This window comes from Chelmon rostratus, chromosome 1 (assembly GCF_017976325.1).
Source record: "Chelmon rostratus isolate fCheRos1 chromosome 1, fCheRos1.pri, whole genome shotgun sequence".
NCBI classification, from domain to species: Eukaryota; Metazoa; Chordata; class Actinopteri; order Chaetodontiformes; family Chaetodontidae; genus Chelmon; species Chelmon rostratus.
This window is the reverse complement of record NC_055658.1, coordinates 12,167,735-12,183,340: the sequence shown is the minus strand read 5'-3', so window position 1 is coordinate 12,183,340 and position 15,606 is coordinate 12,167,735. Positions and strand designations below refer to the sequence as shown.

At 43.9% G+C, this 15,606-nt stretch overlaps 1 protein-coding gene across 1 annotated transcript in view; it reads left to right on the top strand.

Moving 5' to 3' along the window:
* Positions 1–251: 251 nt before the first annotated feature.
* rasa3 (RAS p21 protein activator 3) overlaps positions 252–15,606 on the top strand; it is a 50,768-nt gene continuing 35,413 nt past the window's right edge. Inside the window, exons 1-2 of the mRNA XM_041934954.1 lie at positions 252–469; positions 14,568–14,685. Coding sequence (XP_041790888.1) covers positions 415–469; positions 14,568–14,685 — 173 coding nt within the window. The 5' untranslated portion in view covers positions 252–414. The remainder of the gene's footprint in view (positions 470–14,567; positions 14,686–15,606) is intronic.

The window sequence follows — 15,606 nt, the reverse complement described above, 5'->3', positions numbered from 1 at the left end:
GCTGCGATTAGCTCCATATATGACCCCCTCCCCTTAAGGACTGATGTTTGTTACCTCCACCGAGAGTGCAGGTTGAGTTCTTATTATTATGACGATCATTATCGGACTGACACCACTTCCTCTCCTCCTCATTGTGGCACTGATCACCCTCCATACCTTGGTGTGGGCGGTGTTGTGTGGAGCCACACCCCCACTGGCGCTGCTGCTGCTGCTGCTGCGGGACTGAAACTGAATCTGCTCGCTTGTTCTCAACCAGCCAGCAGCGGCAGTGGCTGGACCGGAGTGTGATCGCTGTCCGGAGAGCATAGATGTGCAAAACCCCTGGAATATCCGTGCGCTGGAGAGGCCAGAACAGACCACCGTGGAGGACTGCCTTCATCTAGTCGACAAAAGGGAAAGAGCCACGGGGGAAGCATGGCGGTAGAAGAGGAAGGTCTCCGTGTTTTCCAGAGCGTTAAAATAAAAATAGGTAAGAAGAGAAAAAATCCCTACCCCCAGTCTGAGCGCCTCAATGGATGGCTCCATATTAACGGGCCAAGCAGGCAGGCAGTGCGGGCTGGAGACCGGAGGGGGGGGGGCTGGTCTGTCTTGTTCCTGCTGTTATTGTAATTCAGATCACACGCTTTCCCCTCAGCGCACAGACTGTAACCCACAAATGGTAAAAATGTGAAATTATGGGAATCTGGCAGCTGGCGTGAGAAAGCAGTGTTGGAGGTTTACATATGGGGACTTGAGGTGATCTGGACAGGCTGAGCGACATAAAGGCTCCACAGCTGCCCAAATCCAGATGCCTTTTCTGGACGTTTCACATCGAATAAACCTTTATTACACCGTAACTGCAGACGCCCATTCATGTTATTGCAACCCCTTCTCCTCTCTCTGCCCCCCACCCCCCAAACAGCTTCATGCTAAACTGTCTAGCTATTGATTGTTAGCCCAGGTTTCTATTTTTAGATATCTAGCTGGTCTCCAGTGGGCACCCTGGGTTTGTAGGAGGCATGTGGTGCATGCATATCTTGTGAATGGAGCCTTGAAGAGGCTGAGTGATACAGTTTGCAATGGAGGATTTAGTGGTTTTTATGCAGTTCAGAGATTTGCACGCCTGTACAAGAAGTTAATTGAGGAAAACTGTAGAAAATGATGGAAAGTGTACCTAACCGCTTTTATATCATGGATTACAATAGATAATAATGAGAATAATAGTGACAACATTATGGGGGAGAAATAGTGGTAATTGGTGTGCAAAATGTCAGAAAAAAGTGAACAATAATAATTTCCTGGCACACAAGGTGACAAATAGTTTGTTTTGTCCAAGTCAAAAATCCAAAGATTTTCATTTCATAGGGCCACAAAAGCTAAATCTTCATAATTCAGAAGCTGGAATCAGAGAATTTATGGCACCTTTGCAATTTTGTCAATCAACTAATTGATTATTGGACCAGTTGTTTCTGAAATTATAGTGAATTTTACAGTGTTTATTTTGTTGTGGGAAGAACTCTGAAATGCTGCAGTCTGACAGGTTTGATAACATGCTTTTGTGCGTTTAACATCAAAACATTCAAAGCAAACAATCATTTTGTCTGCCTGCTCTAGCTCTTATCTCGGGTCAATACGGGACGTTTGGGACAATCTCCTCTCGTTTTCACTGACGTCTGGCGCCCGGTTCATCCAGGCTGTGCTGTCCAGTTTGTTTTGACTCCAAACATGCGACAGAAGGGATGAGCATAGGGGGAAAAAAATCACAACAAACACACCAACCAACAAGCTGTGGGGCTGTGTGACGATGCCAGCCAGCACTAGATAAAAACACTCCGGTGGGTTTTTTTTTTTTTTTTAGTTTAGCTGATGTACAAAGTTAGGCTGTTTTTTTTAAGCTCCTTACCTGCTTTTAAAACTGGCTGCAGCCACCATGGGAAACAGCTGGAGGGAGAACCGCTCTGTCTGGAGTTTATCAAAAAGTTCAGCCCCTGTGAGATGATACGTTCAGACCTGTCACTCCAGGATGCGTTGTGATGTTTAATCACACAGACCATATTATTAGTTTGCTGCACTTTCTGAATGAATGTTCAGTCATGCAGCTGCGTCGAGTTCCTGTGAATGAAAGCTGAATGACTGGGCGAGCCCTTGACATCACTTACGTCTGCTTACTAATCACACCAGTAAAATGCAGGGTATTCAGATGCTTTGCTGTAAATAAAAGCAGCAAAACAATACTGTAAATGAATGTGTTACAAGTCAAAGTTCAGTTTTTAAATATTGCTTAAGTAAAAGTACAGAAGTACCATGACCAGGGCAGAACATGCCCCTTGTGAGCATTATCTACTGTAATACTATATTTTACTACTTTACTATTGTAATAATACGTAAGCAGCATTTTACTGTTGTAGTTGTTAAGTCTGATGAATTCTTTAACTTCCTTTGGATGTAAAATCATATTTGTTTATTACCTAGTACGGCTGCAATGATAGCTGATGAGTCAATCGTCAGCAAAATAACTGTCAACTTTTTAAGTAATCAATGAAGTCATTTTTTAAACAAAACTAAACATTTGAAGATGTGACCCTGGACTCTGACAAACTGGGTAGGACTTTTTCCACTATTTTCTGACATTTTATCAACTAAGCCCGTAATCGATTGATTCGGTTAATTGGCAGATTAATGGATAATGAATAGAATCATTAGTTGCGACTGTAGTGACAAGTACCTTAAAGCTGTCAGGTGAATGTGGTGGAGTAAAAAGTACAATAGTAGAAGTATAAAGTAGCATCAAATGGAAATAACCAAGGAAAGCACAAGTTTCTAAATTTGTGCTGAAGTTACTTCGTTACATCCCTTGGCCGCCACAATGACATAATGTTACCCTGAGCATGCCAGCATGTCAGCACTTGCTGTCTACAGTGTAGGGACATTCATGCATAATATTAATGTTGTCTTCACTTCTGACCCTGGGCTCCTGAGTTTCCTCACTCCTTGCTCTTCTGTAATGTCACACAGTGATGACAGTGGAGTTTACACTGCCTTGTTACCTAGCAGCAGTCGTACTCGATGTCAGTCTGATCCCCGTGGAGCTCTTGTCCTGGTAATGTCTCTGAAACCCTTGCATCACATTGTTTTCATCAAAGTCTTGTCCTTTGGCATGAGACTGCAGTTGGCTGATGACTCAGAGCTGAAAATCTGCCACATATTTGTGGAAGAGAGAGGGAGAGGACTTATTATTGTTATGGTGATGACTCTTCTCAGTTTCCTGGAGGAGCACATGAATTTCGGAAACCGAACAGGGCTACTGGGCCCGAGTCTGCGCTGTCTGGGGAACACAGGAAACAGGAAACTACCCCCAATTCACTTCCTGATTGGCTGGAATAGACTACAAAAGAATTGTGTTTTTTCCTGCATGGCAACGAGCTAATGCAAAGCAGATGTAGTGAGACACGGAGCGAGGGACAGAGGTGGTGTCTCTCATACAGGAGCAGGCTGGGCTTCATCTGTCAGCGACTGTGTCTCCGTCAGCGCTCGGAGGAATGGGAATTCTCAGTGGCACAGCTGGAGTTTGCTCTAATTAACAACAACATATGTGCGTTCGACTGCTCCATCACTGCCAGAAACACAGTTCGACAAACTCGGATGGATTCAGAACACTGGAGAACACATGACACAGACCATATAAATGACATCTTAAACATGGCAACACATGGCAGTAGGTCACTCACTGCAAACTCATCCTGTGCAGCCAAACTTTGCTCAAACCCACAGAACTTAAAGGTACCCTGTGGAGTTTTTGACCACCAGTCGTACTATGGACTAATGTTTTCATGAGTTGTCCCTGTGTTGTCTCGTGCGAACGCACAAAGAGGCACGTGTAGGAGCACGAACACACAGGTCGCATCCAGTTCATATCCTGGTGTTGGTTTCACGATGTACCACTAATTGACAGTTGGCGACATTAAAGCCCAAAGAAATGTAGCAATTTGCCAACAAAGTCAGTGAAGAAGAAGACTTCAACCTAGTAAATATGGCTGTAAACCATGCCCGAGTTAAAATGTTCATAAAATTGTCTGCTTTATGTGAAAGGAAATGCAACATGCTCATTGGACCTCAAGCATGCACATGATGTTATTTGGCGAGAAACAATGAATGTGAACGTGGCTTTTGTTCATTTGTACTTAGAGATTCTTCAAATTCCAAACACTCATAATAAGTCAGACTGAATTTTGGGCAAATGCGTCTTGATGATCCACAAGACATTTCTAATATTTCCATTGGGTGGAATGTTGCAGCCATAAAAACTCTTGAGTCTTTGGAGTCTCGTTAACATCAAACAATCAATCAACGAGGAGTGGAAAGAAACAGATATAGCAGACTCTGTCATGCGTTCTGGTAGTGTTGGTGGATTTGAAAGCAGTTTTCCTGCAGTTGTATTGTCTCTGCATATTTGCAGTTTGCTGTTAAAGCCCAAGTTAAAGGTTCAGACCCTTCCTGTGCCTGGTACCCGGCGATGTGGCCAAGGGAAGACTATTGTATTGGCCTGAGAATAGATCTTCGCAGAGTATAGCACCCTCTGGCATCAGTCTACCCCATAAGCTCTGTAGTTACTGAACTGTTTAATAGTGTTATAACAACACAAGTGTAGATTTTTGATTTAGTGAAAACGCTGAGTGGACCACAGAGGAAGAAACGCTAGATTACATACATTGTAGAGGAGGTAAAGTGTCAGAGGTCTGGGGGTGGGCGGCTGAATTCAGCAGCTCAGGCTGGATGCCTCGGTGAGCCTGCGAGGGAAATGTTGGTTTGTAGTGACGGAGCCCCCCCATCCCCCCCTTCCCTTGACAGCTGGCCAACAGAGGTTCCCAAACTTCCTCCTGTCCAGACTGAATAGGAGACGTGGAGTGACGGGGGGACAGGGAGGGGAGGAATGTTTCAGAAACGCTCTGTCTGTGTGGAGGACTCCCACTCTTATTTAGGTGAACGGCTCAGGTCCCGTTCAGTTTGTTAAGGAAAACAACAAGCTTCATATGAGGCTACGATTACATTATGTTCAGGAGAAGTTGCTCATTTTTTCCCAGAAAGCCAGCTCTCTGGAGAGCAGTTTGCTGTAAACATGTGTGTTGACTGTTTAGACGCAGACCGTGTTTCGGTCCAGGCAGCTTTAGGCTGGTGGAATAATCCGGGTTGGGTACAGCAGCTCTCCCTGCGCTCAGTAATGCGCCCTCCTCGACAGCACAGTACTAGGAATAGGGGGGAAGTGTTGCCGTAGGCCCAGCATGCAGGGTCAGCAGGGGTAAATAAAGGGCTGCAGAGCTCACCCAGAGTGCCGCTCCTTCAGGATGTCCTTCAGATGCCCCGTGGGAGAAGTCGACTCAATCCCTCCCTGGGATGACCTCTACCTGCTGACAATGACACAGGCATGAAAACATCCCCCATGCTGTGCAGCAGAGAGAGAAACTCCAGTGTCATGAAGGCGTCAGAAGCAGACATCACATCGTTTCTATGCTGTGAATAAACTTTTAACAGAAAGTCGTTAAACACGTGTGCAGCAAACGCAACACATTCTCCTTTTCCTGTGCTTGCGAAAGATATTGAATCTTCTCACCACTGTCTATGCCAAGCCTGTTTGTCAGTGTGAGCAGGGGAGAGGTGTCCTCTTTCGACATGTTATTCTAGAAGTAAAAAAAGGCGCAAAACAACTCTGAGAATTAAGTAAATGAATAAGGGAGCTGGAGGAGGCGTTGAGGTTAAACTGTGTCCTCTCCTTGTGCTTCTGACTACACTCCGCTGTGACACCACACTGGTTTGAAAGGCTGCACTCAAGTCCTGCCCGAGCATACCACATTTCTGACCCTGATTTCCAACGCACGAGCAGACTTTAAGGCTCTGCACGGTCTAACTCCACCACGTTGAGCCCTTTGGCGTGCATGTTTGTAGTCGTGCATTTGTGTTTTACTCAAGTTTTCCATTGAGACTAACAAATGTGAACATTAGCTCCAGAGAGAGAGAGAGAGTTTGATCAGTAACTGAACACTGGTTTATCACAGAGAATGTGGCATGCATCACAGCCGGACTTAAACTGTAAGCTCCAATTTTTTGTTTTTTTTCTCTTCACGCTGTTCCTCGTCATGCTGCGCCAACCACTGTTTTGGTTGTGTGGAAACTTAAGCACAGAACAGCTCAGCTGACAAGCAGCATCGCGTTTAACAGAGGATACAGCTGCTGCTGCGAGCAGCTAATAAACCAACCAGCTGTTAAATATGAGAAATCACAATATTGACCCTGACATGGAATGCGTAGATTATTATTTCCTGATATGTTCTCAATTAGTTAATCAGGTGATGGACTAAATGGAATAATTTATTGTTGAAGTTGCTGACTCAACAGTTTTGTGCTGGCTCAATTTGTGCGAGCCCTGAGGACTTTATTATAAACTGTAGTCAAGATCCCAAACTTTTTAAAGCTTCTTAATTATGTCCCACTAAATTTAGAGTTATGTCTTGAAGCACGGACGGCTGTGCTTGCAATTATATTTTTTTACTGATGTCAATTTGAGATCGTGACTTCATTATATCATTATCTTGAGAAATGTTGTCTTGAGAGGACGAGATAAACAAGCCATTATCATGAGAAAACAAAAGTTTGTTGGGAAATCATCTCATCTCTTCAGCGGATGTAGTGTGATCTGTTTTCATTTGAGTCCGCATAACGTCCCGCCACATCAGCTGCACTAGAAGGTGCTGATAAAAGTCCGGGGTCACAGTCAACAGTTGTCTGTAGGCTATGTGGAGATACTGTGGGGGTCACCATGTAGTGGGACAAGATTGAAAGGCAATCCTTCACCTCTAGGAACTATTTTCTTTCATTCGAACTACACCCACCAACTGGATCACTGCGCAGAAGGAAGCATGCACACACTCGCCCAGCCCCTGATACTGCTAGCTAACGTTACATCTCACGAGCACGAGCCACTTGGCCGTGAGCCGATGCACGAGAAAGCAGACCTCTTCCAACTGATATCTCCAGAACTTGCCAACTCACACCAAAACAATCTAGTTGGATAAATAGCACTACAAGTAGGAGGAGAAAAATTATGCGATATTGGGGGTGAGCTGTACTGTATGCACTGTATGTGCTGTATGATGTCGTCAAACAGGTGACATCTATTTTATCTGACCTTTAAGCACCTTATAGTGATCCTCCACCCAATCTCCCTCTTTTCTAACATTCAGCCCATGTGCGCTTGAAAGGTGGCTGTCTGCCGCATCATCGTCAAGGCCGTGAAGCGCTGCCTGAAACTGGGAACAGGGCTTGTGCTGCAGTCGTTGTTTGCTGCTTCTGTGAAACCTCGTAACTCTCTAATGTCTCTGTAACTGACATGCAGGCCGACCACAGCCACGGTTTTTCTTAAAAAGGGCTGAACCATGAACAAACACCCTCAAAGTCTTCAAATGGGTGTGGGTTAGACACTGAAAAGATACAGGTGGAGCGGAAATTTAAGGGTGAAACCAGAGTTTCAGAGGTTAACAGGAGATGGTAGTGGGTTTCAGTGAGTTCAGAGTGGTGAATGTGGCTGGCTGTCGGCGATAGTGTTTAACACCAGTCTAATATTCGTGTCAGTGGTGTCCACAGTTAGAGCACAAATGCAAATATGTGCCTCCACATTTTCATATCGTGCAGCTAATCGTGTGGGCGTTTTTGCTGTTGTAGGCCGCTATAAAGGGGCATTCCAACAATTTTACACATAAAATGTAATGTTTTGTGTGGTTATTTGGCTTTTGTCCTCAGATTAAAAGGGAAGCTTGTGTTACAAACTAGGCCGGGAAGCATTGAGGAGCTAACAAGAACTGAATACAGTACCGATCCATTCCATGAAAGTTTGTCAATGGGCGCATACGGTGAATATTGTTCATCAGGCCGTTTCAGGCTTCTGCTTTTATAGGTCTACATATAGCATGTGTTTAAAAAGGAAAGCTGTCATGGTGGCAACAGTTTGACGTTTTGTCACAGCAATCACATGGTAAACAGTAGAAATACGGTGCTCGTGTCACAAAATAATCTACCAGAAAATAGCGTTTGCATGTATGTGACCGACCAAAGCAGCGTCTCGCTGGGTGACGTCACACTGCTGCAAACGTTGGGCCTGGTTAAACTTTTTTGCCAGAGCCACTTGTGTTGGCACCCCCACTGTTGACTTGCATCATAGGAAGTGTAGGATTCAGGGTTTGGCCCATAGCAGGGACTAAAAGTCAGGCTGTCCCACCGTGTGCTGCGTTGATTTCAACGATACGTGTTTTAATCTGTCCCTCACAAGTGCCCCAGCTTTATGAAAGGGGGATACTGAATTGTAGGAGAAACCCTTCAAGACTTGACTTTGTGTTGTTGTCTTCATTTTTTGACATTTGTGTTACTGATAATGATAAGAAATGTAAGCTGCAGACATAGTCTCAATGATAAAGGGATATTTTACTGTGGGATGGGATGTGTGTGTGTGTGTGTGTGTGTGTGTTTAATATTTAAATATGTAGTCACTTTCAGAAAGAAACTAATGACTTACAGTTTTGTTTCGGTTCTTGTTTTGATTCTCTGCTGGGCATCAAAGGAGCTGAGCCTTAGCTGCGGGAGAGTAAATTGTGTTATTACAAGTTTCAGTCCTTCGTTCCATTCTCACGGCGTGTCTCTGCCTCGCTCGCGCTCTCACACTCACACTCAGGGGTAACTGGGTTGTTCGCTGCTTTTAAACTACATCTTGGATCCAGTTGAAATTCCTTTCTCCTCATCTCATTTCCTGTTGTAGCTTTCTCCAAAGCTAAGCGCTCTCCAGTTTTCTATCTGACTGACTTCTCTCTCTCTCTCTCTCTCTCTCTCTCTCTCTCTGCAGTCTTCTTCCTCTCTCACCCTTGATTGAGTACACTGCTTGTATTTTTCTCAGTAACCCCCCCCCCCCCCCCCCCCCCCCCCCCCGCTCTCCTTAAACCCTGTGTTTCCCAGGCCTGCTAGTCGAGCACGCAGCCACTGAAAGCATTCATGCCTGTGTGTCCTCGAATGTGTTCATGTCAGAGAGGATTAGAATAACGAGCGGTGCCTCTGTAACTGTACGCACGAGTGTGGCCGACTGAAACTAGTCAACCGTGGAGGAAGAGGAACCAAGCAACACATTCACTGTGTCCATTACGTTGCTTCAATCGCTGGTGTTTCCTCATTTCTTCCGTCCTTTCGCCTCCCTTTCTTCACTTTCCTCTGCAGGAATGAGGTGGGGAGTGGACCTTTTTTTTCGACGCTCTCGCCCTCCTGTCATCATTAGTTCTCTGCAGTTGTGCTCAACGCCCCCGTGTTTTGCAAGCACACCACACAGCAGTCGCACACACGTGCCAAGAGTGTGTCTTTGCGCTGTGTGTTTTGCTCAGATACTAGGCCAAGATATTCTCCAAGGGCAGCTGCAGTGGCGCTTGATGAAAGGAGAAAGCTGCTGTTGTTTTGTTTTTGTTTTTGCCTTTTAAATTTTCGGCTCATTTTGAATCTTGAGAAGAGACGACGCGTGCCTCTGGAGGAAGCAAGCGAGGGGGAGATGTGGTGGAAAAAGGGGAAGCGACCAGACATAGAAAAAGTGAAATCGGGTTGAAGCTAATTTTGAAAAAGGAAAACGAAAGCCACTGTGAAAAAGCAAGAAAAAGCAGGTTCAGACAGAAAGAAGAGGAAAGGGCAGCACATGGACGAGAATTAAAAGAAAATAACAGAGAATGATAGACAGGCTGAGACAGAGGATTACAGACTCTGGTTTTATAATAAAGTCTTTAATCTAACGTGTTGAATGGAGGTTACTGGAGAGGCTTATCCTTTCGTTTGTAACAGACTCACTCTCCATCGCACATATCACACAAAACTGAAACTTGCATACTCCACCCTCACTGTTTTAGTAAACAAATTCTCCAGTGGCTTCTGCTTATCCGCTCAACCAGTAAGACAACTGTCCAGCACGTCCATGTCCCCAATGCAGGAAGCTGCAAGATGTCAGCCTGTATCTGTACCTGTGGTGCTGACTGGGTTGATGCTGCTGGTAGCTTAGCATCTTTTAGCCCACTATCTACTGACTGCATGTTTTTTTTTAATGTTACTGGTGGTTTAAGTTAGCTTTAGATTTCACGATAGATTTTATTTGTCGTGGCATCCTTTATCTTTGTGATGCAGGTGGAAGCAACAGTTGTTCAGACGAGTTTCCAGGTGATGCCTTCAGGTTCCCAAAAAGTGATAATCATGTATTACATATATATAGATTTTTACCATGATACGCTTCAGTGAAGGGGGGAACTCATCTCAACCACCACAAATGTGTAGCACCAACTAGGTAACGGCAGCCATTATTCACTGGAACCCGCAACACCCATTGAGGCAGTTACACGGGGGCATGGTTAGGTGGTTTAATGACCACAGTGAGTCAGGACCACAGCGCCCCCATTACTGCACTGGGATCTTTTATTAGGACTCGCCAGCACCACTTCCAACAGCAGCTTGAGGTTTCCCATCCAGGTACTAGCCAGGCCCACACCTACTGAGCTTCAGTCTTTCAGCAGTAACAGGGTACATGTTGGTATGGCTGCTGTTTACTGTGATTACTTTTTTCTGTAACAAATAGAGTTTGAAATTACATTACAGCTACTAATCCCATTAATGCTCCGTTATGTTGACATTTTGTCAAGTAATGGAAAAAATACACTATTTGCTGTAAAATGTGCTAAAACATGCTGTTTATGTGATGTACCTAGATACCATAAAATTTTAGATTAATGGCATCGTCACATCCTGTTCTGAAAATGTTTTCCTCTCTATAGCAGCTTTGGTATAGAGATTTGTTTTTACGTTGCAAGTTGAGTCATTAAACACAAACACTCATTCACACATAGAGCTGAGAAAGCTGTGGTAATCCCATGATGTTTTGGTTCCTAGGATGACCCTGATGGTGCAATCCAATCAAGGGACCGCACAGGTCACGAGTATAAGCATGAGGAAAGCGGAGATTGGAGGGAAATCGGGAGCGCAGAGAGAATAGGGAGGATTACAGGCGGGAGATACGATAAATGTGGGAGAATAAAGGAGAGAGAAGCGGAGGAGAGGAGGCGACAGGAGGGAGATCTAATAACAGTGGGAAGTAAAGGGATAAAGACAGAGATAAGAGAGACTTACGTCATCGCTCCGCTCTCACACATAAACACAGACAGAGCAGCGTTCTGTGACAACAAACTGAAGCCACGGAGTGTGTGTCGTGCCTTACAGCTCAGGTGTCTCTTCAGTGTGTGAATGAACGCTGTTATTGTGAATTGTTGTGTAATGGTCCACACACTGTCTGACTCAGCCTCCAGAGAAGCAGTCATAACACTGTGTTGTATTACAAACCCCACAGCGGGCACTAAATCACCTCTGTTTGTCTCAGCATGGTTTTATAGTTATCCTCTGTGTTGAATTATGACCCAAAGGTAGAGATGTGGGTTCTCTCTCATAACTGACCGTCGCTGTGATTGTAGCTTGAAATAGCAGCACATTGTGTAGAAGAGCAGAGCAAGCTAAACTGATAAGTCTGGCATTTTTTATGTGCTTCTTATCTTCAAAATCCTATTAAAGGACCAGTGCTTGTCTGTTGGATGGTGGAACAGTTTCAGAGCCCCCCCCACACACACACACCTTTCTGATGTTTGATTAGGGCGGGCCTTGTCCTTCCATTTCTGTAACTTTCCAAAACTGGCAATCGAACATTCACCCAGCTCAAGCTCTCTTTTTTCATTCTCGACGCAGCTATTTCTGTCAATTTTCATGTGAACGGCCGAGTTCAGCGCTACAAATGCCTTCCAGGAGAGACCGTCATGGTCAGACAATACACTGTATGAACTCGAGCTTAATCCAGGACATAGTCTGACTTCCATGACTTTATTCAAGCCCATATGTCACAAATAAGTATTTTCATTTTTAAAACCTGCAAGGTAATTTCCTAAAAAAGCTGGGCACTGTAGTTTATAGCAAACGTTACTCAAATATGAGTTAAGAGCGCATTTTTACGCGTGGATTAACACACAGAGCTCTCGTCTAGTGAGTATTATATACAGCGGCAGGACAGTGTGTGTGGGACTGGCTCAAAATAAACTACAGCGCCCGTGTTCATTGCACTGAAGAACCAATGTTGTGGCTCACTTGTGTGTTTTTAGTAGTTTTTGGACAACAGTGGAGCTCTGTGGCACAGGGGAATAAGCTGTATCTGGCTCAACAGGGTTTTTGCAAATGACAGCTCACTTGACTGCATTTATTTGTACTAGCTGGGCTCCTAACATGCTTGCTAATAACTTGAGGAATTGGGTCCCTGAGATTGACAGTGTTGTGTTAGCACATGGACGGACTTGAATGCGTCAGTTTTGGACAACTTCATGCTGACGTGTTTCTGATACCAACCATTTGTAAACTGTGGATTGATTCTATTCAGGAATTCTGGCAGCCATCTTCTCTGCGGGGAAAAGCTAACAACAATCCTCCCTCCCGTGCCTGATCATGTTTTCATTCAGAGAGAGCATGGAGAGGGGCAGGGGGCAATTCACAGACGGGTCCGTTGTCAATGTGTTTATGAGCGAGAGAGAGAGTTCAGAGCGGGGCAAGGAGGGGGTGAGTCAATCAGTGTGCAAGGTTTTACCCATTTTAAATAGTAAAAAAAAAAAAAAATCAATATGTCAGTGTTGATATTGTGCCTGGCTGCCACAAATACACAACTGTATGGGAAACACTGGTTGACAGTACAAAGAATACAGAATATCACCAGATGTAAATCTGATATTTAAATAGTGACATTTCAGTGCAGGGCTTTTGCTGAACTGGTTGGCCTCATGGCTGCAGAACAAGCCACCAGTGTGTAAATAAATCACAGGTTTTATCCAAACAGTGTAATTGCATGTTAGTGAGTGCCTCATGACTAATGCGATTACTCAGCTCCTTCCAGTGATGTGCATATGCTACGTTTTCATAGTTGCGACACCAACTCTTCCTTCTCAAGTATAAAACTGCTCCAGTGATAAGATACAGTTCTTAAATCCTAAATAGAACCTGTCAGAGATGGGTGTATGTGGTGTGGTGTTTCTCATCTGTAGAGGTTACTGGAGGTGGCAGGAAAAAAAATCATTTAACTGTTTAACTGTTTATTGGAGTTGAGAGTGCAAATTAATTGAATCTTTAATCTGAAGTTAGCTATCTGTTTTTGCGGTTTTACAGTGGGTTATCCAGTATCAAATGTCAACTCTGCCCCCCCCCCCCCCCCCCCCCCCCCCCCCCCCCCAGGCTTGGAAACACTGCAGTGTGTATGACAGCATTGTTTGTTCTGCAGTAAATTAGCTCAAGCATTTCCACTGCATAGTATTTTCAAACCGTTTCTTAGTGCAGCAACAGAAACATTTTTTTAATGGACCGTAAAAATGATAATCAGCTGTTTGAGAAAGTTTATTGTTACAGTGTTAGGACCCGTAACGTATATTTTTACTGCATTTTGTGAGAGCAGCGGTTCCCGCAGTGGACTTTGTGTCCCAAGTTAATACAAGAGGTCACTAGATGATTAAAAAAATTATTATATTGTTCAAAATGTTGTTTTTTTCCAAGTTTTTTCCCTAATATTAGCTCTTGTTCTTTTGAAATACTGGACACTTTTCCTTTTCAGAGGTCAAATGAAGAAATTTAAGTTTAAGTATCAAGAAATGTTTGGAAGCTGTTGTGAAAGTGTGAGGGACCAGGCCACAGGCTCACGCTGCCATCATGAAGAAGCTACTCTTATGAAGCCAGACGTAGCAGATTTGCTCAGCTCAGCTTGTCGGCTGAATGGCGGCATCAGATTTCCGTGCAGATAATGGAGCAAACAATGACAATGTTGGACCAACACTTGTGTAACTACAGACTACAGAGTCCTGTGGGTCCCCAGGGCGAAGAGAAACACAATCAGGAGCACTGACAAACACAGATCCATGGCTTCATAAAGGAGAATATATTGCTCCTGAGGGACTGGAGCACCACCTGACTGGTGTGCTCCAGTGTGTGTGTGTGTGTGTGTGTGTGTGGTGCTGGTGGGTGGTTGGACAACATTCTTGTGAAAGGGAGTGCTATCTGTCACACATGTTCGATGAACAGATTGAGCTTCAGCAGGATTCAGGAAATGTCCCACGCAGATTCTTTCATTCACAGATCTGACAACACACACACACACACACACACACACACACACACACACACACACACACACACACACACACAGAGTTTTCACGTCATTTTTAATGTTGAATTCTTATTTACGAGTCTGTTTCTGAGAGCATGGCTTCATATTTGTGCATCCGGTGTAAAAGTAGTCACCCTGGCAGAGCTAAGCTCATTATACGTCAGATTATTCTAAAATAAGACAGGTGTGAACTTACATAATGCTATTGTCTTTTAAACTTTGTGTGCTTTCAGCGTTCATAAATAAGTAATCACATGCCCGAATAAACTCATTGTTATTGCTTACGATGGCGTTCCTGAATATTAACTGCTCGCTCTCTCCTTCCTGCTCCTTCTCCTCCCTTGTCTTTGTGCAGGAGAAGCAAAGAACATCCCTCCGTACCCGGGGCCAAACAGGATGAGGGACTGCTACTGCACTGTCAACCTGGACCAAGAGGAGGTCTTCAGGACCAAGATCATCGAGAAGTCACTTTGGTACGTTGAGGGATAACAAATCATAACTACTTTCTCATAGGTCAAAAGTCAGAGGCTCAGGTGCTATAAAAATGTAAACACCTTTTTATTTTTTAACATAACTTCCCCCTTTTTAAATGATCGGAAGTTTTAGAATTTGAATCTGCAGATTAGAGCTGGTCTTACAACTCCACAGTCTCAAACTGTTCAATAGATCATATAATCTTTGTGTTTATGTTTATGTTATGTTGTCAGGTCACTTTTCGATCAAATACAAGCTAATATGTCCAAAAATTAAATTATATAAAGCATTTCAACATAACACCTTCATGATTAGCTTAATTTTGATTTGAACTGCATCACTGAGCTGCACTCCAGATACTGATCTACTCAATGCCTGCTAGCACCTCAGATTACTATAACGGCCAATCATTGGTTCATGAACAAGCCGGTATCTCTTGAACTCTTTGCCATTTGCGCAGACGTCTCATCGGTTGACAGAAAAACCTGTTTGTCTGTTTTTGCATTGAACTTAATTTGAACAAGCACTGAGCAGCTCAAGCAGCCTCACGCAAATACCTATCTTGGAATACAAAATGTTATCTTTACTTGCTTGGTCTCGCTCTTGAAAATATTTTTGATGTATGCACATTTCTTACATTTTTTGCCCACAAAAGCTCTGTTTCAAGCTGCATTACAAACAGTGGAAATGTTGCATATACCAAGTCATACTTAAGAGAAAATAGATGGACCAACTGTAAACGCGTCACAAGTGGAAGTTTAACATTAAAGATTGAACCATAATATAATAATACATTTTTCACAGATGCTTTGCAGATACTATATAGCGTATCACAGTATTACTTCAAGACTGTGATTCCCTTCCACTTATTTTACAGACACCCCAGAGAGTTCACATTTCCATGTTTAGTTGTAACTGGC